The 23,930-nt window shown below is 42.9% G+C and overlaps 1 protein-coding gene across 2 annotated transcripts in view; it reads left to right on the top strand.

The window, feature by feature from the left end:
* Nucleotides 1-258: 258 nt before the first annotated feature.
* The window catches only part of KDM3A (lysine demethylase 3A), a 29,306-nt gene continuing 5,634 nt past the window's right edge, over nucleotides 259-23,930 (top strand). The window contains exons 1-18 of one of the 2 annotated variants that reach the window (XM_050338719.1): nucleotides 259-670; nucleotides 3,237-3,386; nucleotides 5,475-5,585; nucleotides 7,122-7,224; nucleotides 8,081-8,205; nucleotides 8,676-8,748; nucleotides 8,833-8,921; nucleotides 10,508-10,671; nucleotides 11,665-12,236; nucleotides 13,477-13,678; nucleotides 15,902-16,116; nucleotides 18,871-19,023; nucleotides 19,210-19,305; nucleotides 19,635-19,762; nucleotides 21,481-21,664; nucleotides 22,131-22,300; nucleotides 23,094-23,330; nucleotides 23,727-23,898. In XM_050338719.1, the coding sequence (XP_050194676.1) occupies nucleotides 500-670; nucleotides 3,237-3,386; nucleotides 5,475-5,585; nucleotides 7,122-7,224; nucleotides 8,081-8,205; nucleotides 8,676-8,748; nucleotides 8,833-8,921; nucleotides 10,508-10,671; nucleotides 11,665-12,236; nucleotides 13,477-13,678; nucleotides 15,902-16,116; nucleotides 18,871-19,023; nucleotides 19,210-19,305; nucleotides 19,635-19,762; nucleotides 21,481-21,664; nucleotides 22,131-22,300; nucleotides 23,094-23,330; nucleotides 23,727-23,898 (3,115 nt within the window). In that variant the 5' untranslated portion in view covers nucleotides 259-499. The remainder of the gene's footprint in view (nucleotides 671-3,236; nucleotides 3,387-5,474; nucleotides 5,586-7,121; nucleotides 7,225-8,080; nucleotides 8,206-8,675; nucleotides 8,749-8,832; nucleotides 8,922-10,507; nucleotides 10,672-11,664; nucleotides 12,237-13,476; nucleotides 13,679-15,901; nucleotides 16,117-18,870; nucleotides 19,024-19,209; nucleotides 19,306-19,634; nucleotides 19,763-21,480; nucleotides 21,665-22,130; nucleotides 22,301-23,093; nucleotides 23,331-23,726; nucleotides 23,899-23,930) is intronic. The other variant, XM_050338720.1, reaches the window with a different exon arrangement.

The raw sequence follows: 23,930 nt of genomic DNA, 5'->3' as shown, positions 1-23,930 counted from the left end.
CCGCGGCGGCGATCGGGGCGGGGGGGGGCGGAGGGGAGCGGGACCCGCGCCCGGAGTGACCGCGGGGTGCGCCGGCAGCGGGGCCGGGAGGGGAGCAGGTGAGGGCAGGGACAGGGCTGGAGGGCTGCCCGGGCAAGGCAGGACGGGGTGTTGGTGAAGCGGAAGGAGCTTGGCCCGGTCGCCTGCCTTCCTTCCCTTGGGCTGCCGCCCGGCGCTCCGACTGCTCGGAGGAGGGAACAAAGAGGCGGCGGGGGTGGGAATGGCCGGGAGCTGCGCTGCAGCCATTCTGGAAATACCTTCTTGTTGTTGCCTTCCACCCACCCCCGCCGAGCAGTGGTTAACAGGACGGTGGGTAGGGAGGTGTCCGGGGCTCGTCCGGAGTCGCTTGGAGAACCGGGAGGGGCCGGCAGGGGAAGGAGGAAGCGCTCACCGCCCTCCTCTGAGTGTTTTTCTCCTCCTCCCCTCGGTTTCCTCCCCGAAGGCCTCCCGATGAGTTAAAATGGTGCTGAGGCTTGAGGGGAGCTGGTCGCTGCTCGTGGGGAAGAGGTTCCTGTGCCTGTCGGAGGAGGAGGACAGGTCGTGGGACGCCACCCGCATCTCGGAATGGCCCTGGAAGTCGGGCAAGATCCGGGCAGTGTCGCACACGGACATATCCAAGCCAGACCTGAAGGTAACCGGGAACTTTCGCAGCGACCTGCTGAATCCAGAGTGCTTTACCTGCGACCTGGGAACCCCGTGGGTGTGTGTGTACACGTGTGAGCACACGCTGCTCCCGGGGGGGGAGGGTCTGCCTGGCCAACACGCTTGGAAACATGTGCACCTCTGCCGAAGGAGTCCCCAGTGTGCTCCTGCTGGTGCAGGAAACTACCTCAAACTAATTATAAATGTGTTTTTCTTCCACCAGCGTTTTCAAAACCAGGTTTTTTTTTCACCGCGCCCGCCGTGCCTCGGTTTTATTTCTGTAGTTTTAAGGTCTTGCCAGTTGCGAATGGGTTTCTTTTCCGCCAGAGATGAAACCGAAACCCTCCAGTGTTGTTGGGATTGGTGGCTTTCCTGTCCTGCTCTTCGGAGTAGCTGGTCATGGACAAGTACTTAGGTCATGAAAGACGTGCCGAATTCGAGTCTCGTGTCGGGGGTTTCTCGAAGTCTTCTTGCATGGTGGCCACTTCTTATTAATGATTACCAAGGGGTTTTTGAACACGGAGTCAGTTGTTTGCAAGCACGGTGTAACTCGTTGGCTGTGCATTTAGTGTGGAAGTCAAGGGGCGTTTTACAGTTTGACTGAGAAGTTCTTAAGAGGCTTTATTTGGCAGCTGTAGTCAGTCAAAGTATTCACCATGTCTGGATGTACAGCGAGTATAGAGCGAGTAGTTACTCCCCAAGGACAAGACTCCATTGTAGCAGCAGCCTCTCGTACCTCGTCCTGGTTTCTCCAAGGGACTTCCGTGGCTGTCCTGTGACAGCAAGAACAGCACCATCTTTCCATTTTAAATCGTTTCCTCGCCTCTTTCCTTCTGTCTTCCTTTTTTTTTTTTTTTTTTTTTTGTAATGGGAAGAACGTGGTGACCTCTGATTAACTGAAAAAGCACCGCTTCCTTGTCGAACAATAAGAAACCGTGGGTGTTTCTAACTCTTTCTCGAAGGCGTAAACTTTGTTGTGAGCCTCTTGTTGTGGATCCGCGGCGGGGGTGGAGCTTTGTCCATCTTTGGGCGCGGGGCCGTGCCTGGAGCGGGGAGGAGGTTGGTGCGGAAAGCTCTTCTTAAGGACTTTCTCTGCAGAAAGGAGAAGGAGCAGGTGCTGTTGGGGACTCTATTGTGGGCTTCGTAACTGGTTACGGTTCTGCCAGAAGCGATCGAGTTGATGAGTTCCCCAGTTCAAGTGTTAAAGAAGTTGCGGGGCGGACAATGGAGGCGTGGAGGGCTTTGTACCAAAACACGTCCCGTCTCCTTTGCTCTCGTGGCTCTGTGGGAGCGTGATTGATAGACCCAAAATAGTAATGGATTGAGAAGGGGGGATTAAGTATTTGTAGCGTGAAAGAGTAGAAGTCCTTACCTCTCAAACTTTAGGCTTTGTGTAGAAGGACTGTCAACCGCTGTTGAAATTATCGACTCAGCTGTATATTCCTGTTTGTGCGGTGTTGATGCTGTAGACAAAACAAGCCATTCTGGTTCTGGTACTTGTTGTTTGCTTATCTCTTCCGTTGTTTCTGTGCACCTCAAAATGACTAAGTTCGTTTCTGCTTCCATTAGTTGGATGACTCCTGGCTGCGGTAGTGCTGTTTTGTGTGCGTGTTTTCACTTGCCTCTCCCCTGAGAGGGAAGGTAAACACCAGGAAATGCTTCTAACATTCACTCAGTTGAGATTTCTCTGCTGTTATTTAAATGTATTTAGACGGGGTTGTTACGTTTTATGGAAAGAGGGAATGATTTTTTTTTCCCTCCAGAGTACTGAGTCCTCTCCGAGGTGTTCTGATTCCTGCATTCAGGCAGAGTTTCATTTGTGGTCTTTCCCAGTCATTTGCTGATCTCCTTGCGTTGCCTACGAAAGAAGGGTAATGCCATCCCAAAGAAATTTGTTGAACCACCATGTTCTTGCCATGAAGTGACAGTTGCTTTCCCTTTGGAAAGTTTGTGTAGTTACTGCTGAGATTCGTAAGGATAAAAAGCAGTTAAAAGCAACCGTTACATAGTTTGGTCATCTTTACTGGTTTACTGACATTTGTGCTGTTAGTAAATTGGCTAATGTTATTCTTTGGGACTGTTCTTCTTAAAATATTTCTGAAAAAACCCAGCTTTTTTATTCAAGTGCTCTAGAGTTTGTGGAAAATCTGTGTGCTGCTACTGTAGGCAGTCCTTGGGTTTTAGTAGATTTTGTGGCTGTGTTTTTCCCCGCTTGTGAACAGTGGTGACAGTGTTAACACATTCAATGTCCTTGAGCAGCACTGGACTTGCTGAGTTGGGAAGTTGTAAAGTTAAGTGGGAATATTAATGTTTTATGTGACAGTAATGATGATAAACCACTTAACATTGATTATCACTTGTAAAATACCAGGTCACCCTGGGATGCTTTAGTGATTGCTTGACTGTGTGACAGAAAGGGAATAATCACGCTAGTATTATAGTACTGCCAATGATTTCTTTATTTTGAGTCAATTGGTGTTTGTTTCCCCTTTTCCGTGTTGAATGTGCCCGAATTTTGTGGTTAGTCACTTCTTTGCTTTGCTTCCTTTCTGTAGATTTGTGTAGAGTTTGACGATGAGCCGTGGGAAAAACGAAGATGGATGGAAGTCTACAGCCGTACAATGATAGCATTCCTGGTGGAGCAAAAGCTGGTGCTGGCTGAAAGAAAATCCCAATCCATGCCTGCTGTCCAGTGGCCTGCAATGGCAAGTACAGATTGGTTTGACTCACTTTGGCTCTGCAGTTCCAACTTCTGGGGTCGGTCCTGTCAAACGTGTGGATTTCTCCAGTACAGCCTCAGTTTTGGGTTTTATGGGAAGGGAGACAGAAAGTCTGTTCAGCTGGAGCTGGACAGAGCTTGTCAGCATTTGAAGTTGGTGTGCTTTGCCTGTGGACACAAGAATGTGCTTTTGTGACTTTGCTTCTCTCCCAAACCACTGTTCTGTACAGTGTTAATTCCTTCTCCCTCTCTTCTCATGGTTCTTCGCTTCTTCCATGGAATTGCACTTAAGAATAGAGAAAAAGGGTAAATAATGGTTTTTTAAGGATAAGCCTGTATTTTTACTTTAAATTCTTGTTTGATTCTGCCTCGGGTACTGTTATTTGTGCAGTGGTTCTTGATCCTGAGACAAAAATATTTCAAGGGGTACTGATGTGATGTCTGCCTGGCACAGATGATTTGTGAGGTTTGGATTTTCTGCATGTGAAAACCTGAGGTGCACTGTGCAAGGCAGAGAACTAAGCTTCCTGTGACTGCTATGCATGGCTGGATAGGCAAATTGGCCAGGAGAGGTGAACAGGGAACCTTTTTTAATATATTCAGCCAGTATAGTTGTCCTTGACTACTTTGGATATTGCTTCTCAAGAAAGTAGTTGTGAGATAAATGAAGATGCAAACATGTGAATTATGCTGAACTTGTAGTTCATGTTGTAATACTCCTAACTTTGCTAGGTGTAAAGTGTGCAGGAGAATTCATGTTGCTGTGTTAGAGCTGATCTTTCTTTCTTAGGCAAAGCAGATATTTATTGGAAGTAGGGCCGAGTGGGATGGGAGAGGAAGTGGAAATATGCATCCTTTATTTCCTGAGCTATGGATTAATATCAGCAGTTCTACTGGTAGATTTTGCTGATAAGATGTTCTGAAAACCTGCTTATTTAAACTTAGCTGTTGTCCATTTCCAAGTGTCTGAACAGTTCTTAGTGGATAACTTGTGCATGAGGTTTTCCTCCCGGTGTGTTTGATGAGTCAGTTCATGCAGGGTTCATATTCTAAAGCCCATTTAGCAGAGGGACTCTGTAGGATAAAGTGGAGCCCAATTCTGGAGCTTGCCTTGGCAAAAAAGGCTTCTTCTCCCTTCTCCACCACGCAGGGCAGGAAAGAAAAGGTCACAACAGAGGTGTGTGGGTTTGTGTTCCTGACCAGTGGAGTAGATCTACAGAGCTCTTGGAATGCCCAGTCGCTCCTGGAGAGACTCTTGTCCCTCCTGGGGTGATCCTGCCCCTCTGCCAGTGCTGACCTAACTGAGGGGAAAACAAGAAAGGGGAAGAAGGTCTTTCTTTGATCAGTCCTTAGAAAACCCAAGTATATGTTCTGCCAGAATGATTCTCTTTTTTTCTTTCAAATGGAGCACAAATATATCTTATTCTTGGCACTTCTGTTGTTCCAGGCTCCTGATGCCTTCCCACTCAGAGCTGTTACTGCAGGGCTAGGCAAAATTTAACTTTGAACATATTAGGAAGTGTTCAGAAGCTTTTAAAGGAAACTTTTGTTCCTTGTCTGCTCTTGATGCCTTTGGTGTACCTGAACACAACTTCATCATTGCACTGCAGGGGTGTAACTATGAGGCTGTCCAGGTCATCAGACATGCCTAAATTAAGATTTCAGTATATTGCCAATGTACAAGCTATGAGAACTTCAGTGTAAACCATTTATTGATTTAGTAGTTATTCCCCCAGTCTACTGTAAGGAGGGTTTTCAGTAACACATCCACCATCAGAATTATTACATTAGTAAATTCTTCATGTTGAGATGAATAATTAATGATTGCTAATGACAGCCACCTGCACTGAATTCCAAACTCATTCTAATAAATTAATTTCAAGTGTAGTCCAGTTACTCCTTCATTAGACATGTATTAGGAGTTTTATTAGAAACTTGCTTTCAAGAGTTGCTTGTAGATGTAGTAGCTTAGCAGAGAAACAGATGCAAAACTAAACTAATCTTTTAAATGCAAAGGTTGAATGATGAGGTCTTCTTAACTCTGTTTCTAAGAACACGTTTATCGCTTTTCTAGACTTACAAATCCTTGGTGGACAAGGCTGGGATGGGATCACTGGTTTCAGTGCGCTACCTGGGCGAAGAGAAATGTGTTTTTCTTTCTAAGGACCTTTTGACACCCATCCAGGTAGGTGTTTATTGCCATAAGACATAAATAATCTGTTCTGGATGTAATGTGTCTGTTGAATAAAAACCTTCTGAAGCTGATCCGGGACATGGTCACTGAGGAGAGCTGGAAGAGGGAGTGTGCTGGGACAGTTACTCAGCTCAGGTGACAGCAGTTGCATCGTGTTGATCTTGGGGATAACCTGGAATAGTTTCCCTTTGTTCTCGTGGACAGGACTGTCATTACTGTGAAAGGAATTGCAGGGGTGTCAAGAATTAATCTTGCTATGTAACTGAAGCACAACACTGCTAATCCTAAAGGAATGAGGAATTGGGCAGAATGTAAATGAGATGGTTGAATTACAGCCCCTTTATTGAGCACCATGAGGAGAGTTTATTAGTGAAAATTAGGGTACAGATGGGTTGAAATGATTGCCCCTTGTGATTGGCTGGTCAGGTGTTTACAAGAATAGTATCTGCTAAGGATAAAGGATTTAACCTTTTCAGGAAACTACTGTCAAGGCCTGTAAACAGGCTGAAATAAAAATAGTAATAGATGTCCCAGGTTGAGACTGCCAGTAGTGCCATCATTAGTTTCTGCTTTGACTTGTTAACAGTCAGCAAATACACAAGTTCTCTTGAGAAATTAACCAAGGAATCCCTAAAAGCTAAATTAGAGCTGTATGTGGTTGTCTTGCCTGTGATGGCTCAACAGCAGAGTGGAGGTCTCTTTATGTAGAAGCCTTATCTGAACACTGCAGAGGAGAAGATTGCTTTTCTGGCATCTGGAATAAGTTTATTGACTTCTGGCTCTTCAGTCTTCTCCCTCTTACAAATACCAGAGCAGTGCTTGGGAAAACAAAACAAAAACAAAAAAACCAAACCCAACAAATCTCTACCAAAAAAACCCCAAACTCTTCTCTTATTAGAAGTCCTTGAGCCTTAGGTGGAAACTTGCTCTGAACTTTCCATTTCAGAATCAATTCTAATTCAAGAATTTATCAAGCAGCTTGTTTTACATACCAAGGAAGGGGAAACTCCCCCCAACTATAATGTAAATGTATGATGCTAAATAATTATGAATTATTTAGATGTAGCTGACTCTGTTTTCATTCATATGTACATTTTATAATGGTATCTTGAGATGGATTGGATCTTGGCATTCATGTCATAAAAAGTAACATAAAACTTAAATATTTGCATCTGCTCAGGACAAATAAGTTGCTACTTCTGAGAACCTGAAATCTTAAATTAAGAAATGGATGGTTCGGTGCAATTTAGCAATCTACTCAAACAAAACTGGGTTGTTTTCAGAACGATATTAAAGTGGACTTGGAGAGCTCAGTTCAGTCTGACTTGCAGATGATTGATGCAAATTAGTGGTAAGAAAGTGGTGTCTGCATCAAATCCAACATCCTGGAGCTGAAGTAACACAGGGAAATGAGAAACTTGTTGGACTTGTATCGGTTGCTTCAATCTTATTTCTAAATATTACAGGGGTTTGTTAGTCAAAAGCATTATCCTTAATACAAACCTACATGCTTGTTTTCATAAATAGGATGTGGACAGTTCCAGGCTTTCTCTTAAGGATGATCAGAATGTAAATGAAGAAATTCAGGCTTTGGTTAAGAAACACCTGGATGAAACACGCTTGGTCCAAGGTATGAGCAGGCTCTGGAATGGAAAACTGGCAATAAATACTCAAGGCCAAAGAGAAATCATTTCAGTGATGGTTTAATTCATTGGTAACCTGTTCTAGGGCATAAAAGCTTTTTAAAAATACTGATTGTACCTTGGCAGTGCACGCAAAATGTGAAGGATTGTAGAGATTTAAGTATTTCCCTTGCAAGAGTGAGGATGTAATTTAAGCACACACAGATGCCTGGTGCTTGTGAAAGAGATACCAAACTTGTAGAAATTCTCCCTGAAGTTAGTTGGAGTAGTTTATTGTTTCAAGTAACTTGATTTTTTTTTTCTTTAGTTTGCTGCTTGTTTATAGAAGCCTCCAAGACTTTGAATAGAGGCTTCCTTTTCAGTCAAATTAAAATTGTTGGGTTTAGGTTTGCCAGCTTCAAATTCTTAATTACTGGGTTCATACAAGCATATTTGTAGTCATGTGCTTGCATGTACAAGGAATGTCTTACTTTTATGGCAAATATTGAAACTTAAGAGATGTAACTTACAATACTGTGAAGAGAGGAAAAATTCACATCTGGTCATTGAACCTTCATTTCCATCTCCACTGATCTGCCTCACAGTCTGAAATCTGGAGGTTAGATTTCAGCCTTTGCTATGTGTCTTAGCCTCCACACCACTGAACTATTCCAGGAAGGAGGTAGATGGAACACAGTTGTATAATTTTTCTTCCAGTGGAAGTTGTCTAAAGGTTCTCAGTTTGTTTTGCTTACTTCCCTCTTGCATGCAGTACTGTTGGCAAATTCATGTTGATAACTATGATGATCTTCATGCCTCCTTTGTCTGAAGCTCTTTATTTCCCCCCCCCCCTCAATTTTTAAGGTGGAAAAAATATCATTGGTTCAAAAATTAGAATTTACAGCCTGGATCCATCTACTCAGTGGTTCACAGCCGTTGTTGTCAATGGCAATCCAGCCACCAGGACTCTGGAAGTCAACTGCCAGGAGGTAGGAACCAGTTGCTGTGGGTTCACAAACAGATATGGGGAACGGGTAGGAACTTGTGTTTATATCCCCACCAGCACCGTTTTTAATTCTGTCTTTACTGTAATCTTAAAACACAGGGATGGATCAGGGTAGTGCAGGATTACCTAAAGTGTTTCTGTGTGTGCTGCTGGTGGATTATTAAGTAACAAATGTCCTTCTGTGCAAAATGAGGGAGACCTGGAATTTGTATTTGAAGAGTGAAGCAAACATGACTCTGGTTTCTTTGCTCCCTGTGCTGTGCAGGCAGTGCCCTGAAACACCAGTTTGGGTGTGTTTTCATGCAGAGACTGTCACATGGCATATTGTTAAATTCAGCTTGGTGTTTCAAGATCCTAGAAGTGTCTTAAGTCCATGCCACAATATCTCAGATAAATATATTCAAATAGTAACTTTTACCTCCCTAAACGGCTTCTTCTGTTTCTTGTTCCAAGATTCCAGCTTTAAAAACTCTCGATCCAGAGTTAATTCACGTTGAAATCATTTATGACAACAATGGGAAGTGTGGTAAGACCTGTTTTTGTTTGTCCTTCAAACACCAAGTAGTGTATTTGTGATAAGTAGACTAATCTTGATCACCTTCTCTTCCAGATAAATCAAAAAGAATTGGGGGCGTGAAAAGGAAGTCATCTGAGAACGGTGGAAGTGGTGATGCCAAACACACAAAATCTTCTCCTGAGGTAGTGTCTTGCTCTGTTACATATGACTGTTATGTAAGGGTTATGTCACTTCTCAAAACATCTTAAATAAGGATTAGATTGGAAAGTAGAATAATAAATCTCTTGGAGGGTGTGTTGAGTTCTTTCAAACTTGTCTGGGCATGAGTAGAACACCTTACCTTGTGATAATTGAAGCAGAAGTTACTAAGCCTTGAAGGTTGGTGGTTTGTTGGTTTTTTTGGTTGGTTGGTTGGTTGGGGTTTTTTTCACTTTTTGCCCCCCTCTTTCTGCTTAGGAGTTGGCCTGCCTGGTCATGTATTCTGTAGTGGGAGAAAACACAAAGCAGTTCTCAAGTTTATAATCTTTGCTTTTCACCTTCCTTCTTAAACTGTTCTGTACTTAAACCCAAAATCTTCAGCTACACTTGCATCCTTTGGGGATTCAGGCTACACAAGCAGCAGTGTGGAAAAGGGTTTTTTTCAGTACAGAAAGGGAGGGTGATTACTTTTCTGGTACTTTCATGTCTACTCTCATTTCTTTTGTGAGTGACCTGCCAGCTATCACTGAGATAAGTAAACTCTCAAAGGTCAAAAGACAATGTTGGTAAGTATGGAAATGCAAATGAAAAACGATGGCTTGGCTGAAGAACAGTACTTTAAACTCACCCTTTTATTTTTGGCCCAGCTGTTTTTTTCAGAAGGGTTACAAGAGAGTGTCCTTTCTAGTAAGGAAAGCAGGAGCTGTGTTGGTTTCTCTGGTTTTGGTGGGTGTGAATATATGGGAGTGATAAGCTGAAGTCATATTTTTTGTTTTACTTGGTATATGGTAGTACTCAGATGTCTAATGTGCAGTTAATTATCTCCAGCATTTGTTTTTGAGAGCTTGACTTGATGCCTGACAGCTGTGTAATACCAAAGCAGAGAGGAAATATTTTGGAGTTGGTTCTAACAAGCCTGTAGTGTAACTTCCAGCAGTAAGTTGAGCATGTGGGAGTAAAATATGGATGTTGGAGCTGAGGAAGGACCCCCACAGAAAACTAGTTTTCAAGACACTTGCTAACTTGATGGGCTTGTGTTCCTAAATGAATGATAGATTCGTGAGGCTGGTGATTTAATCAAGACAGGATTTCTTTGCTTAGCACTTTCTAGAATCCTGGTGCAAAGATCTTTTTGCTACAGGAAGTTCACATCCAGATTTTTGGTAATGCTGTCAGACTAACTTCACCGTTTTTCATTTTCTCTGGGGTTTTCAGATGAGCTCAGAAATCTTTCTCAATTCCAGTTACTGCAATTACTTTAGAAAATCATTGCTCTGGCAGTTACAAAGAGCAGAGCTTTCTGCCTTCCTTTTCACTTGCTTAATACATTTCCTTTCCTCCAGAAAAGTTTATTTTTGGGAGGGGGACGACGGGGTGGGGGGAATGAAATGACATGAACAGTCTTTCATGGAACCTGCAGTGTTTAAAAGGACACTCTAAAGTCCTTATGAACTTAGTCTCTAATTGGATTTATTAAATATGGTAGGAAGAGCATTAATATATTTTTCTTTTTAAGCTGAACCCTGCCAAGCAGTACTTCTGTTATCCTGACTTTTCCTAACTGTGCCAGTCTCCCTTGCAGGTTTCTCCCAGCCAGGGACACGTGCAGTCAGTCCCAACCGTGCTGGGTGAAGCACTGCTGGGATGTACTCCTGCAAACAAAGACCAAAGGCACCCAGGGCTGCCCCTGCCAGCAAACTCACCACCCAACCTCGGTGCAGAAACTCCTCAGGGGTAAGGAATCACTTGGTGCTTATGCAGATTTTTTCCCCTCCAGAAATAACTCCCAATTCTTATCACAGCAAACGCAGAGGTCATTTTAAGTAGCTGTAGTAACTACTCTTCTGTAACACTGGCATGGAAAAGGCTTAGTTGCCCTGGATAAATAATTTACTTGCTAATGCCATGTTCACCTCCTTTATCTTGGAGGTAGTGGCCCTTTCAGTGTCCCAGGCCAGTGTCACTGCCTCATTGTACCCATCTGTACGTGGTGTGGTCCCTGCTTGTCAAATGCATTCCTTCCCTGCCCTCAGGAAAGCCAGAACACAATGCAGGCAGGTTCTGCCTCTTTGCAGACCAAGTACACAAATACTCAGCAGTATTTGTGCTGAACACTAGTGGCTTTGAACTGTTACCCCCAGTTCTGTCACAGAATGGACATAATGGTAGAAATAGTGTGACAGGAGAACTCACATTTGAAGTGCTTTAGGGTTTGTCCTGCTAGTTTTGTGTCTCTCTGATGTGCTCAATGCAGAAAGCATGGTTTTTCTTCTTGTTAGCTTTTTGTGTGAGAGCGGTTTTGCTGTCTCCAATACAGAGTTGTGGTGCCAGCCAGAAGTTCCTTGAGAGTCTTTTCACACAGACATGCAAATGAAATGCATTTGGTTATTCAGCAGTTGCATGGGGAAAATGAGAAAGCAACAACTTAATTGTGAGAAAAGGCGGTGGAGTAGCTGCAGTACCCAAATTTGTGTGTGCCTACACAGGCATGGAGATTTATCATTCTGTCTAACTCTTAAAAAAAAAAAATCAAACTCAAAAAACCCACCTCAAAAACACAAACCTCTTTGGCCTCACACAAAATTTAAAATCTTAGAACATCAGAATTCGAAGCACATAATTAAATAACTAAATTCCCTCTTTCAAGCTTTTAAGTGTGACTCGATTGAGCAGCTGATGCCCTGATTTGTTTGACACCTTTTTCTACTGCGTGTCGTGTGTTTTCAGCACGTGCAGACGGAGCTTACCGGAAACTCACCCTTCCTGTCTTAGTACTGGAATCAAACCATTGAAGGGAGACCTGACGGCCTTTCCTAAAGTGGGGTTTGTGTCTAAGGAGCAAACGCAAAATCCTAATGACAAAAACGGTAAATACACCTCTCTGACAACCTCGAGATCCTCGCCTTTGACTGATCCAGCAAACGAAAAAGGAACCAACCTGAAAACCACGACCGAACCTCTCGTGAAGCCCCCGGCAAACTTCCCCAAGGAGTGCATTTCCCTGAAGCAGCTGCAGCATCCCAACCCTTCCATAGCAATACCCAGAGGCAGCGGCACTGTTGAACTGCAGAGAACTTTGGACTGCAGACCCTCGACCTCAGATGCTCATCTTCTCTCCTTCAGTGAGTCTGGAGCTAAATCACAAAGCACCTGCAGTGGCCACAACAGCCACAAAGGAAACAAGATCGATGAACTTGCAGACGTGGAGTTTTTTATTAGAAGAAATTCAAATGAGATTCTCTACGACAGAAATGAAGGTGAAAGCTTTTGGACTGGAAGTGCCAAGGTCCAGGATAATAGTAAGTATTTCTTAAAATTTCCTGTCACTTGAAAGCCCTTGTGGTTTCTATCTAGCTACATACAGATAGGTCCTTTGCTGCAATATGCAAAATCAGTACCTTAAATTGTGAGTGAATTTGGAATGTGAGTCACTCTGTGCATTTCTTTTACAAGGGGAAAGCAATAAACTTGAAAAAAGTCCCTTTCTGATAAAGGAAATCATTAATTTTTTTAGGAACAAGTTGTTACAAAATGTATGCAGGAACAGAATGGCAGAAGAGGTTATAAAACCAAGGTTCTATTTGCAATACAAATGGTGATGGCATAATGAGACTACCTTTTCTTAGCAGTGGTCCTAAGTTTCTTTAAGCATGGTGAGAGATGGGAGTTCTGCTCTAAGCTCTATTCAAGGGGAGCTTTTGTTTAAAAAAGCCTGTCCTTAAAGCAAAACAAATGAAAACCCCAGTAACCACCACCAAAAATCAAGCCCCACCCAAGCCCCAAAACAACCCACCTTTGTTTCTCTTTTCCACTTGGTGAACTCTTCAGTTTTTCATACGGCACAGAATGGGAAAGGCTGTTGTTGTTTGCACTCCTGCTGCCCTGTATCCTGCTGTGTATCAGGTGGTGTAGCCGATCCTTCAGGATTCTGGGAATCTCCCAGCACATCCACTTCTCCTTTCCTTCCAGTCTCTTGTTGCTTGGTCTTGGATTACTGTGTCCTGTTCCATAATTAGTACAGGTACAAAGCCAGGCAGGCAGGCACTGTTGTGCCCTGTGAGGCCTCACTGGAGTGTAGGAGGAAGGGAGATATTTGGCATCTGTTACAGAAAGATGCTGAAAGCTGTTACATCGTGAAGGGTGAAAACAGGACTGAGAAATGGCCAGGTTGTACTTGTGTCCTCATTTCTTTTGAAATGTGGTTGCTGCATTCCCTGGTCTGCTCAGGCCTGCAGCTCTAATGGCTCGAAGAACTTCCTTTAAAAGCAGCTGGTCTTTCAAAGTGCTGCTCTGTGGAAGAGTCAAAGGAGCTGTTAAACTTTGGTCCACAGACTGTGTGACTCCAGCGGAACGACCACTCGAGACTGCGGTGGCTGGAGAAGAGGCTTCTGCCAACTACGAATATTTTTAGCATAGCTTTGTTTCAGTGTAATGTGAAACTTCCAGGAAAGGTTTACTTGGATCTGTCACTAAAATAACACTTGCTGGCACCTGTGTGTGAGAAGCTGAAGCTTTTCTGATCTGTGCTCTTCCCCACAGTAATTGTGCGCAAGTCCATCTTAGCCGATGCTGCCAAAGTGAAGAAGCTGCAGCAGAGTGGAGAGGCTTTTGTGCAGGATGGATCCTGCAATAACATCGCCCCTCACCTGCACAAGTGCCGGGAATGCCGCCTGGACAGCTACAGGAAGAACAAGGAGCAGAGAGACTCCACTGTCTTCTGCAGATTCTTTCACTTCAGAAGGTGAGAACAATTTGGGTACTCCTTAAATGTGAAAAACGTGCCCGTGTGTGAGCTGGGCATCTGACCTTTTCTCCTCTTCTGACAGGGTGGCTGTTGAGTACTCACTGCTAGGGATGACATGGATCTAATCTTCTAGAACAGCCTAAAACACCAGTTATTTGGTCAGAATGGTCTCCTGTAGGTCTCTGGTTCAAAGCTGCTCCATGGTGGTGTTTAGCTATGAGGCCAATATACCCAACTAATGAGCGGTTGCCTGTGGTTTTTTTAGCCCTCAGAAATGTTACAACTGCTTAATTTGAGTAGAAAGTATTTTGGCAGGACCTTGAGCTCTTTATTTTGCTGTTCTGGGCCGAGTGCCAGTGGGATAACTTGAGTTTGGTTTGAGTGGAGATACAAATGTTAGCCATGTATCCACACCTGTGGAAGAGTTGGCAGTAAGTGGCTGGGTCTTCTCAGCTGGAGTCTGAACTGCATTTAAGCTTGCCACAGGAACATTTCATCAGCGCACTCACTACATTTCAGGAGGGCAGATGGGGAGGGGTCAGCAAGGCACCTTCAGGGAATGCAGTGAGTGATGGATGGTGGTTGTTTTTCCAAACCTAATCTGCAGCTTCACTCCTTTACTCCCCCACCTACTTCCTTACACCCTCTCCACCTACACCCCAACCCTCTCCCAGGCCTGATTCTTGAGTTGAGCAGTCCATCTTTTGATGTTTTGTCTCTTTAGTTCTTAAGACACCATGAGGAACCCCTTCAGAAAGGTGTTAAATTGTTACTTGAAGCCCACCTGTAGGCACAGGGTGGTTGTTGTCAGACTGCAGCACCTGGCTGGTTTTTATCATGTTCATCCCTTTGTTTTCAAATTGTCTAAATATTTTCCATGCACTCCTTGATCTCATGTTTAGATGTTCTTGCATGCTGCTTTTCATTGCTCCCCACACACATTTAAGCTCAGAGGCATGGAGTGTGTTTTATGGAAAGAAGTCAATTCTGATATTAGACAGGAAAACCAAAAATACTAGTGATCTCAAGGGAGATGGGAAATTTACTTACTCTCAGATTTTTTTTCAGAGGAATTTCTTTCATTTGGGTCTCTGGGTAGAATAAAACACTGTACACCTGTAGAGCCTCTGAGGAGAAAAACCTGAAAGCAGAAAGATTACAAAGATCATAAAAAAATATTCTTCCATTTTTTTGTTTCTTTGTTGAGGTTTATTTTTCCACTGCAACACTGTTTCCTTGCATGTTTTGTTGGAAAGTTTAAAAAAATGAAGGTGTGTTATTAATCTGTTATTTAACCTCAGATTAGAGATTTTGACATACTAAGTCTTGACATAACCTGATGTGTGAGACCAGAGTAACAACAGTCTGTGCTAATTCATCTTCTCAGGGTAACAATCCAGACTTACAGTGCAGTTCAGAGCAGTTGAATCCTTCAGTTTAGACCTTGAAGCTGGTGGAACTGTCCCTTTTTATTGAACCTGAAATCTGCCAGGTCTGGAGATGGCATTTGTCTGATGATGGCAGTTGCCAGCACATGTTCTCATGCCACAGTTAACACTCTCAGTGAGCACATGTTGTCATCAGAGTCAGGTTTCCTCTACAGCATTCAGTAAAAAGGCTCCTGAAGTCCTGAGCAGAACTCTTCATGTTTTAATTTAAGACACTACTAACAGTACCAATCTCATTCTTTCCACCTACTCAGAATCACTCAAAAAATCTCTTACTCAAATTTTGCTCAGTGCATTTTGACAGCTACTTCCAAGTGAATTGTTAGTGAAATAGATTCTATATTTAAGGCATTCTCACTTCCCTTCTGTAGTACATAGTTCTAGATTAAATCTCGCTGTTGCCTCCTCTAGATGTGATCCTTAGTGCCGGGGCATTTTAAAAATTGTTAACCTGGTTTGGTTTTGTGTGAATAAAAAAAACCCAAAAAACAAAACAACACAAAACCAAAAAACCAGAACATTTTAGTTAGAAAATCTACCTTACTTCAAAAACTGGATATTTTCAGTCTTTTTTCTTTAAAACAAGCAGTACATTAAACATGTTTCATCCTAGTGACCAGTGTGTTTCCCCATGTCTGTTGTAGCCACTGAGTAAACTCATTGGCATACAGTACACACTTGCAGTTCAAGCACTGACTGATTGGAATGAATTTAAACCAATAAAACCTTTCAGGTGATGAGTTTTTCTCCTTTTCCTCCCCTCTTTCCTCAGGTTGCAGTTTAATAAGCACGGGATACTGCGTGAGGAAGGCTTCTTAACCCCAAATAAGTACGACCCTGAGGCTATCAGCTTGTGGCTGCCCATATCCAAAAATGTCGTGGGGCTGGACCTGGACACGGCCAAGTACATCCTCGCCAACATTGGAGACCACTTCTGTCAGCTGGTGATATCTGAAAAGGAAGTTATGTCAACCATTGAACCACACAGTAAGATCAGTTTGTGTTGAAATAATGGGCGTTTTCACAGCTTTATGTGAAGTTTTAAGCTTCTGAGTGGTGTGAGAACACATTGCATGTATCTGGAAGTGTCATAGAAGACTTGAGTGTTTCCTTCTCAGAGAGAGAGGGAGTGGTGAGAGCCACTGTGAACTGGTGTCAACAAGCCTTTGCTCACAGGCAGAGGGAAGGGGAAAGGTAACTTTACCCTTTGTCAGAAGACATTTCTCAATTTATCAAATTACTTTTCCTGTTACAGAGAGTGTAATTCTGTTATGAAACCAAGCATAAAAAAACCCCAAAATTTTAAGGAAACCAGGAAGTAGCTGACAATAAAACCTATTCTTAGCATGCAAATGAAATACAGCTTTGACTTGGAACTGGTTTTGTTAAGTTGCTTTGGTCCTATTTTGTTAATGCCTCATGGACCTAATGCTGCCTGTCAGGCCAACAAAGATATTTTTCCTCCACCTGCAAGTTTGCAGTGGCACTGTTAGGAGGTACAGCCCAGAGAGGGGCTGGTGGGGGGTGACTGGCATCCCCAAACACGGGGTTTGGCCACATCAAAATGTTCCTGTAGCAAATGTGAGAAGGCAAAGGGGGAAGTCTGTGATCTTGCACAGTCCCTTCTCCAAGTAGGATGACCAGAAATGCTTTCTGTGGGGTCTGATCCTGGACTTCTTGGAATCAGCAAGCTCTGCTCTTCCCTTGGACTGGGAGTTACTCAGGCCTGTGGAGCAAAAGTATCCATAGACAGAGAGAGAGGTGCAGACTGGAATACTGGAACACTTTCAGAAGGGTGAATTTTTGGGTGGAATTTGTGAAACAAAGGAAAGGGGTGGTGTTTCTTAATAGCAGAGGATGCACCTGTTAGCACAGCTACCAGAAACATCCTCTACTTAAAAAAAACCAGCCACACGTGAGTTCTGGTGTCGGTGTGAAAGGAGCAAAATCTCATTAATTCCTCTTCTGATTGTTTATTGCCCTGGCTGGTGGGAGTAAGAAAATTCAGTGTCATTAAAATGGAGGTTATTTTTAATGCCCTGGGTAGGAAAGAAGTAATTTACAGTCTTTGTTCTTTGAACAGTTCAGTGAAAAAGTGCTCGCTCAGCACAGGGAAAAGGGAGATTTTTCTGCCATCGTGGTTTGAAGTTATGATAAATCTTTCTTGGCAGAGTTCATGGGAAATAATACTTTTTCATAAAAATTCTCTCTGACAAACTGACCTTTTTGAAAATGTGGTAATATTTTGTTCAGCTACTTTTAGGGAATCATTTGAATATTTATGCACTCCACAGCATGTCTCAAGTCCAGCCCTTCTCTCTTTTACCAGGTATAATTATAAGAGACATTTTTTTTTAAATACCAGTAACTGGTAGGTGAAGCCACAAGACAAACAAGGATGGAGGAGAGAATTTTTTTGGGAGAGCTTCCTTAGAGTTCCTTTAAAGGATTGGTAGTAAAGCAGGAATGAAATTATCCCTGTGCAGTAAAACACTGACCAGTGTGACCTTGTGAGGTCACATTGCTCCTTGGCCACCAAGTGCCAAAAGGAGGGACAGGATCAAACTACAGAGGGGAACCCAAAGAACAGGAGTAGAAAGGGGCAGGGTTCCAAGAGCTGAAATATGAAATGACATTCAAAAGATAACAAATGACTTCATCTTGTTTTGGGGAAATGGGAGGGTTGACCTCTAGAATGGTAAATACCCTGTATGTTTTCAGAAGGCAGAGAGGAATGGAGCTGGTGATACTTAGACTTGTCTTCTGAAAGAATTTTGAAGCAAGTAGTCAAACACTTTTTACCTCCCACTTAAGAACAAATTGTGCCAAGCTATTCCAGTGTTGTTCCATACATAGTTAATAGGCATTATTCAGAAGAAAGCAACAGATGTCTTGGATCCTGGTGTGGTTTTTTTTAGCATACATTAGGACATGGTCTCTCGTAACTTTCTTTTAAAATTAAGAAATGTTGTGGGCAGGAAGGTTTCAGAGAAATTACAAGTGTGGAAGGTGGTAGGAGGAGGCAGGTGTGTGCTTTTTGTCTAGTCTAGTTTTCTGCCTGGCAACATAATGAAATGGAGATCAGGCTAAAACCTGTATATAATCACAGCAAAGTAATACAGCCCTGTATGGGCTTGTGATTTTTTTGGAGGATGCTGTCCATGTTTGGGATGTTTTGAGTGAACTGAGGAAGTGACTTGGAGTGAGGAAAGTGGAATATAATGGGTATAATAGGAAACCTGAACAGCAGTGCTCAGTGCTTTGGGGAGGAAAATTCACCATTCTGACACAATCAAATATACAACTATAAACACAGAAAACTTCCTAGAAGGAAGAGAACAACCTGCCCACTGTGCTGCTGAATAGAGAGCAAGGACAAGTTGGTTGTGGCAAGCTGGACACTAAGCTTAACTTGCTATAGTACCTTAATTTATTCCCTAGAGTAGCTGTGGAATTTCCACTGAGGAGAGTGGTAGCAGTTGACATGTTAACTTGGGCAAATAGGTGTCAGGAGTAAGAGATGTGGTTGGTGCTGCACAGGAGGAAGCAAAGTGGATTTGATTTGTTTAGGCTCTGTTCTGGACTTGCTTTTGTGAGTCTGTAACAGCAAAGGCTCTGTTTTGGAGTTCCAGTGTTAAAATAAAGCCTGAATTCTTTCACTGTAGTTTTTAAGTAACTGTTTAACGTGCAAATACCGAGGTTGGTTTGAGCCGATGGTGACAGAGGTGTCTCTGACCACAGGGCAGGTGGCCTGGAAGCGCGCGGTCCGCGGCGTCCGGGAGATGTGCGACGTCTGCGACACCACCATCTTCAACCTCCACTGGGTCTGCTCCAAGTGTGGCTTCGGGGTCTGCGTGGATTGCTACAGGATGAGGAAAAAAAGCCCACACGAAGGTGGGAATGCTTATTGCTACTCTAAACAAAGGGGGAAGAGGGGAAAGCAAATCTGTGTTTTGGACTTGAGAGTCGATCACAACTTTAAACAAGACAAAAAGCCTTCCCAACCAAAAGGATGTGTTGCAGACCTGTGGTTCTAAATATGTGTGTACTTATAAAGCAGTGTACTGGTTTGTTTTACAGATGATGACTCGGATACTTTCTCCTGGTTTAAATGTGTGAAGGGGCAGGCACATGAACCAGAGAATCTGATGCCCACACAAATAATTCCTGGAAAAGGTATTTGGAATAATTGGTTGGGATAAAAATGTGCTGTAGGCTTTGCTGCCTTTTGTGTGTTGTTGATGTTGTACTGAGTGAGGTTATATTTTAGTAATAAAGGTAGTAAAAGCTTAGTATTTATTATCTGAAGACTGGAACAGCCTGTGTGTTTGGTACTGTTTTATTATCTTTGATCTTTACCAAGAAGTAGCAGAACTTCTTGTTTAATGATGAACTGTATTCACATAGTACTGTTTAGCTTCATAACACACACAATTTCTTAAAAATTTAGTGAATGCTGGATGTTCTGGTTACATGTGAGCTCACTAATGACTCTCTTCCTCCAGCTCTCTATGATGTTGGTGATATTGTTCACTCTGTGAGAACCAAATGGGGAATAAAAGCCAATTGTCCTTGTGCAAACAAGCAGTTCAAAGCACTATCCAAGCCAACTCTAAAGGAGGACTCAAAACAGGTATTGTCACTGCCTCTCACTGTGTCTGTGCAGTAAATGTTTGTGTCAGTCTACTGCATAAGCTTGAAGCCACTGCTGGTTTGTCTCTGTGGGTGTGCCAGCCCTGACCTCTGTGATATCCCCACCATGCAGGGAGGGTTTGTATTCACTGGTTATTTTTCTGCCTCTTTAAGTCCTTCCCTAAGTTTTGGGGAAGGTCTCATTGTGTCCTTTTGAGACACTGAGGCCTCAGCAGCGACCTGTCCTTGACAAATGCTCAGTGAGGATTTGTAGAGCAAAAATAGGATTAGATGGAAAGGACCTGTAAGAGAAGTGTCTGAAGAACAGACCAGTGGGAATGGTTGGGAAGTGTAGACTGTTCCTTGGGTCCTGGAGATAAAATACATGCAGCATCTAAAAGAATAAATAAACTGGAAGAGCACTGGAAATCACAAGAGCTAAACATGAATAAAATTCTGAGGGCTGGAGCAGCGTGGAGAAGCAATGATTTGTCTGGGAATCGTGGTGGAAAGTGTGCTACTCCTTATATTAAAAAAACCCCAAACAACAAAACCCTACCATACATTTATTTGTAAATGGATGTAGTGTTCTTTGCTTTTAAAAATAGAACACAAATTGAATAGCTTAGTTTTTCAGAATCCTGCAAGAAACCAGATGAATTAAGTAATTTTAATGGTTATGTACTTACTTGTAAACTTATTTTGAAAAGGAATGTTACATTTAAGCCTAAGAAGTGGCTGAACTTGATTTTAGTATTGGTAATGAACATAAGAGATGACAAATAAGTGTTAAAAGTGAGGGAGATGGTTACATGATTCAGAAGTTAACCTGTGACTGACCTGTCTCCAGTCTTCTGAACTGAGATTTCCTGTGACTCTGGGCAAACAGCTGTATTGGAACTTATTGGTATCTCTCTGTAGATTTAAATACTACTCTAGTTGTGTGAGGATAAGCTCATTAAAGTTTGAAACATTTCCTATTATGTCACCTTTGGAATTCTTACCAAGCATGAGCAGTCAATAAGAGATGAAATACAGAACATAGCAATAAGCAGGCAAAGGAGCTGAATAATTTCTTGATGTAGAAGTGTTTGAGTAGGGAGAAGAAACATCACCAGTCACACAGGAATCCCGGGGCAAAGCAGTAGCTCTGGTTAGTCTGTCACCCAGAATCTCCAGATAAGCCCATAAATCAGCTGCAAAGGGGATGTACAGTCCTGTGCTTGGAATTTGCTGGCCAGGCTGGTGCTGCACTCTGTGCAGGTGGAGTTCAGACCTGGCAGGTGAGTGGACTTCTGCTGCCACCTTGAGGTAAAAGCTTAGGAGAGCTGGTTATCTGTTCTAGTCTACTGAACTGGAGCTCCAGCTTAGCCCTGGCCTGAGCATCTCACTAGAATTGTGAGAGTGCTGCTATTAAAAGTGTGTTTGGTTCCCAAAGCAGTCCCAGAAAATGCAGTTGGGAAACTCAGCATTCTGTGCTTTCTTGGCTGCTCCTGAATTCAGGAGATCCCAAATCCTGCTGGACTGTCATCCCTGGCTGACACTGAGCTGCAGTGCTGACCTCTTGTGGAGATCAGATTTTTTTGAAGGGCCAAGCCATATTTGTTTTGTTTGTTTGTTTGTTTTTAAAGAATGAATTTGGACATGTTATTGGTGTTTTCCTTTTCTGAGTAAAGCGTGTTTGTGTCTGATCAAGTTCTCACTTTGGTTTATTTTCAGCACTTGGCATCTGGAGAGAGGCCCAGCCTTCAACATACCAGTTTTGTCCTGAGCCCACAAGTCACTACACACGATCCTCCTCTCAAGTCAGCACTTGGAAGCAAACAAACTGCTTCAGTAAATTCTTCTCCGTTAAATTGGTTTTCAAATCTAACAAGTGGAAACGTGAATAAAGAAAACAAAGGTATGTGCAGAACCAGTGAAGAGTAAAACCCTCTGTGGCTGTTTGTCAGAAGAATATAGGTCAGACCCAGCAGCATCTTGTGCTGAGCATGATGTCATCTGCCTGCTGGGATGGGTGTTCGGTGCCTGTGCTGCAGAACTGGCCATGGCAATGGCTGGGAGTAGAGCCTGACACAGTTAGCATATTCTGTCCTGAAAACTGGATTAAAATCCCATTGATGCAAGTATTCCTGAAAGTTCAGTTTGAAAATGTATTTATTTTAAACATGTGGTTTTTAAAAACTTTGTAGTACTGAAGAAAGTTAAGTGAAAGGAGTATTTCATCTGCATGTACTGAGAGGAGATGTATATATATGTGCATACATACATGTATGCACTTAGGAATATCTTGTCTTAAAAAAAAAAAAGTGTAAAAATCCAAATGATATACTTCTCATGCTTCAGTTGTGTTCTTTCCTTCATCTCAGAGAAACTCCTCGTACCGATTTCAAAGAATGAAAACAAACCCCTGCAGACGCTCCCCAGCTTAGCCAAGCCAGCTGCAGCCCTGCAGACGTTCAACAGTGCAATACTGACCCCCGTGAGCAACAACAACACGGGCTTCTTGCGGAATCTGTTGAACTCCTCTGGAGGAAAGGTACAGGAGAGGTTTTGTTTTACAGGTTTGAGTTCATTCCAGGCTGAGACAGCTGTTCTAAACCTACGAGCAGCTGCCACAGGCACTCACCACAGCAGCTGAAATCCTGTCTTTGTTTGGGAGAAAAGGGCTAGTTCGGTTTCTGTGTCTCAGTGTTTTCCAGAGTAGTAGCTTAGTGGTACTATCAGCAAGTCTTGCTTGATGAGGGATTGGGAACCAGGTGATGAAGCAGATTAATTTCCTTAGGCTAGAATCTGGCAGGTGCATTGATTGGGGTGTCCATTAGAGTCAAAAAGAGAAGCATGAAGGAATGCAGAGATGGAGGGAGGTTCATCCTGTGGTCGGTGACTCTTCCATACGTTGTTTGCAGATGGGTTCACTCCAGCTGTTTCTGGGCTTTGTCTGCTCTTTCAGATGTGACTTCAAAATGGGGGTGTAAAATACTGGCCTTGAGAGCTCCTTGCTGGAACTGCATTTCTGCTCTTTCATACAGAGCAAGTTCTGTTCTGTGCTGCATCTCCTGGGTTTCTGCAGAGTTGCTGAAATGTAAATCAGAGCAGAACTTGTTATACCAGAGTTCTGTAGACAGTATCAGAAATTGTACTGGCATTTAATGATGGTGCTTTTCCAGACAATGAAGTTCTGCAGTTTTTTTGTTTCTCTGCACAAATGTGAGCTCAAGTGAAAAATTTTGGAGTGGCAAATACCTTCTTAAATGCCTGCAGGACAAAGGAAAAGAAAAGAGCACCAACTTTTTTTTGTTGTTCTTTCTCTTTTCCTTTTTTTTTATCAGACAGACAATGGACTCAAGAGTACACCCAAAATCCTCGATGACATTTTTGCTTCCCTGGTGCAAAATAGAGCCATTACAGACCTGCCCAAGAAACCTCAAGGACTGACTATAAAGCCCACGATAATGGGCTTTGACACCCCTCACTACTGGTTGTGTGACAACCGCTTGCTGTGTCTTCAAGATCCCAACAATGAGAGTAATTGGAATGTCTTCAGGGAGTGCTGGAAGCAGGGACAGGTATTTTAAACTTTTTTTCTTTCCATTTGTAGTTAAGTGTGCTTTGCTCTGTAATTGAAGCACAGGTACAAACTTAACTGTGGTGATGAGGAACACCAAACCTTCATCAAATGCACAACATGAGCACTGTTAGAGCCTTTGATAAAAGGAGATGTGTGTTTTACTATTTAAATCAGTTTCTAAACACACTGCTGAAATTGGGGCTCTGTATAAAAAGCTGCCTCGTTGTTTGAAATAAAGAATGATCAGATGCATGGCAGAGTTCTGGTAAGGCAGATTAGAAAATATGTTTTCAAAGTGCCAGCATTGAGTTGAGTGTATTTAATGCATTACCCTGTTGTAGTTAGAATTTGGGGTGTTTCATAATTCTTCAGAATATGTTGTTTTTCTTCCTAGCCTGTAATGGTGTCAGGAGTACACCACAAATTAAATGCAGACCTCTGGAGACCAGAGTCTTTTAGGAAGGAGTTTGGCCAACAGGAAGTAGATCTGGTTAACTGCAGGACCAATGAAATCATCACTGGAGCTACTGTGGGGGACTTCTGGGATGGATTTGAAGACATTTCAAGTAAGTACCATGAATCTCTGTTCCAACAGGGA

This window comes from Myiozetetes cayanensis, unplaced genomic scaffold (genome assembly GCF_022539395.1).
Source record: "Myiozetetes cayanensis isolate MyiCay16 unplaced genomic scaffold, myiCay2020 scf7, whole genome shotgun sequence".
In the NCBI taxonomy this organism is placed as follows: Eukaryota; Metazoa; Chordata; class Aves; order Passeriformes; family Tyrannidae; genus Myiozetetes; species Myiozetetes cayanensis.
The sequence above is the reverse complement of the archived record's forward strand: the minus strand, read 5'-3'. Positions and strand labels throughout refer to the sequence as shown.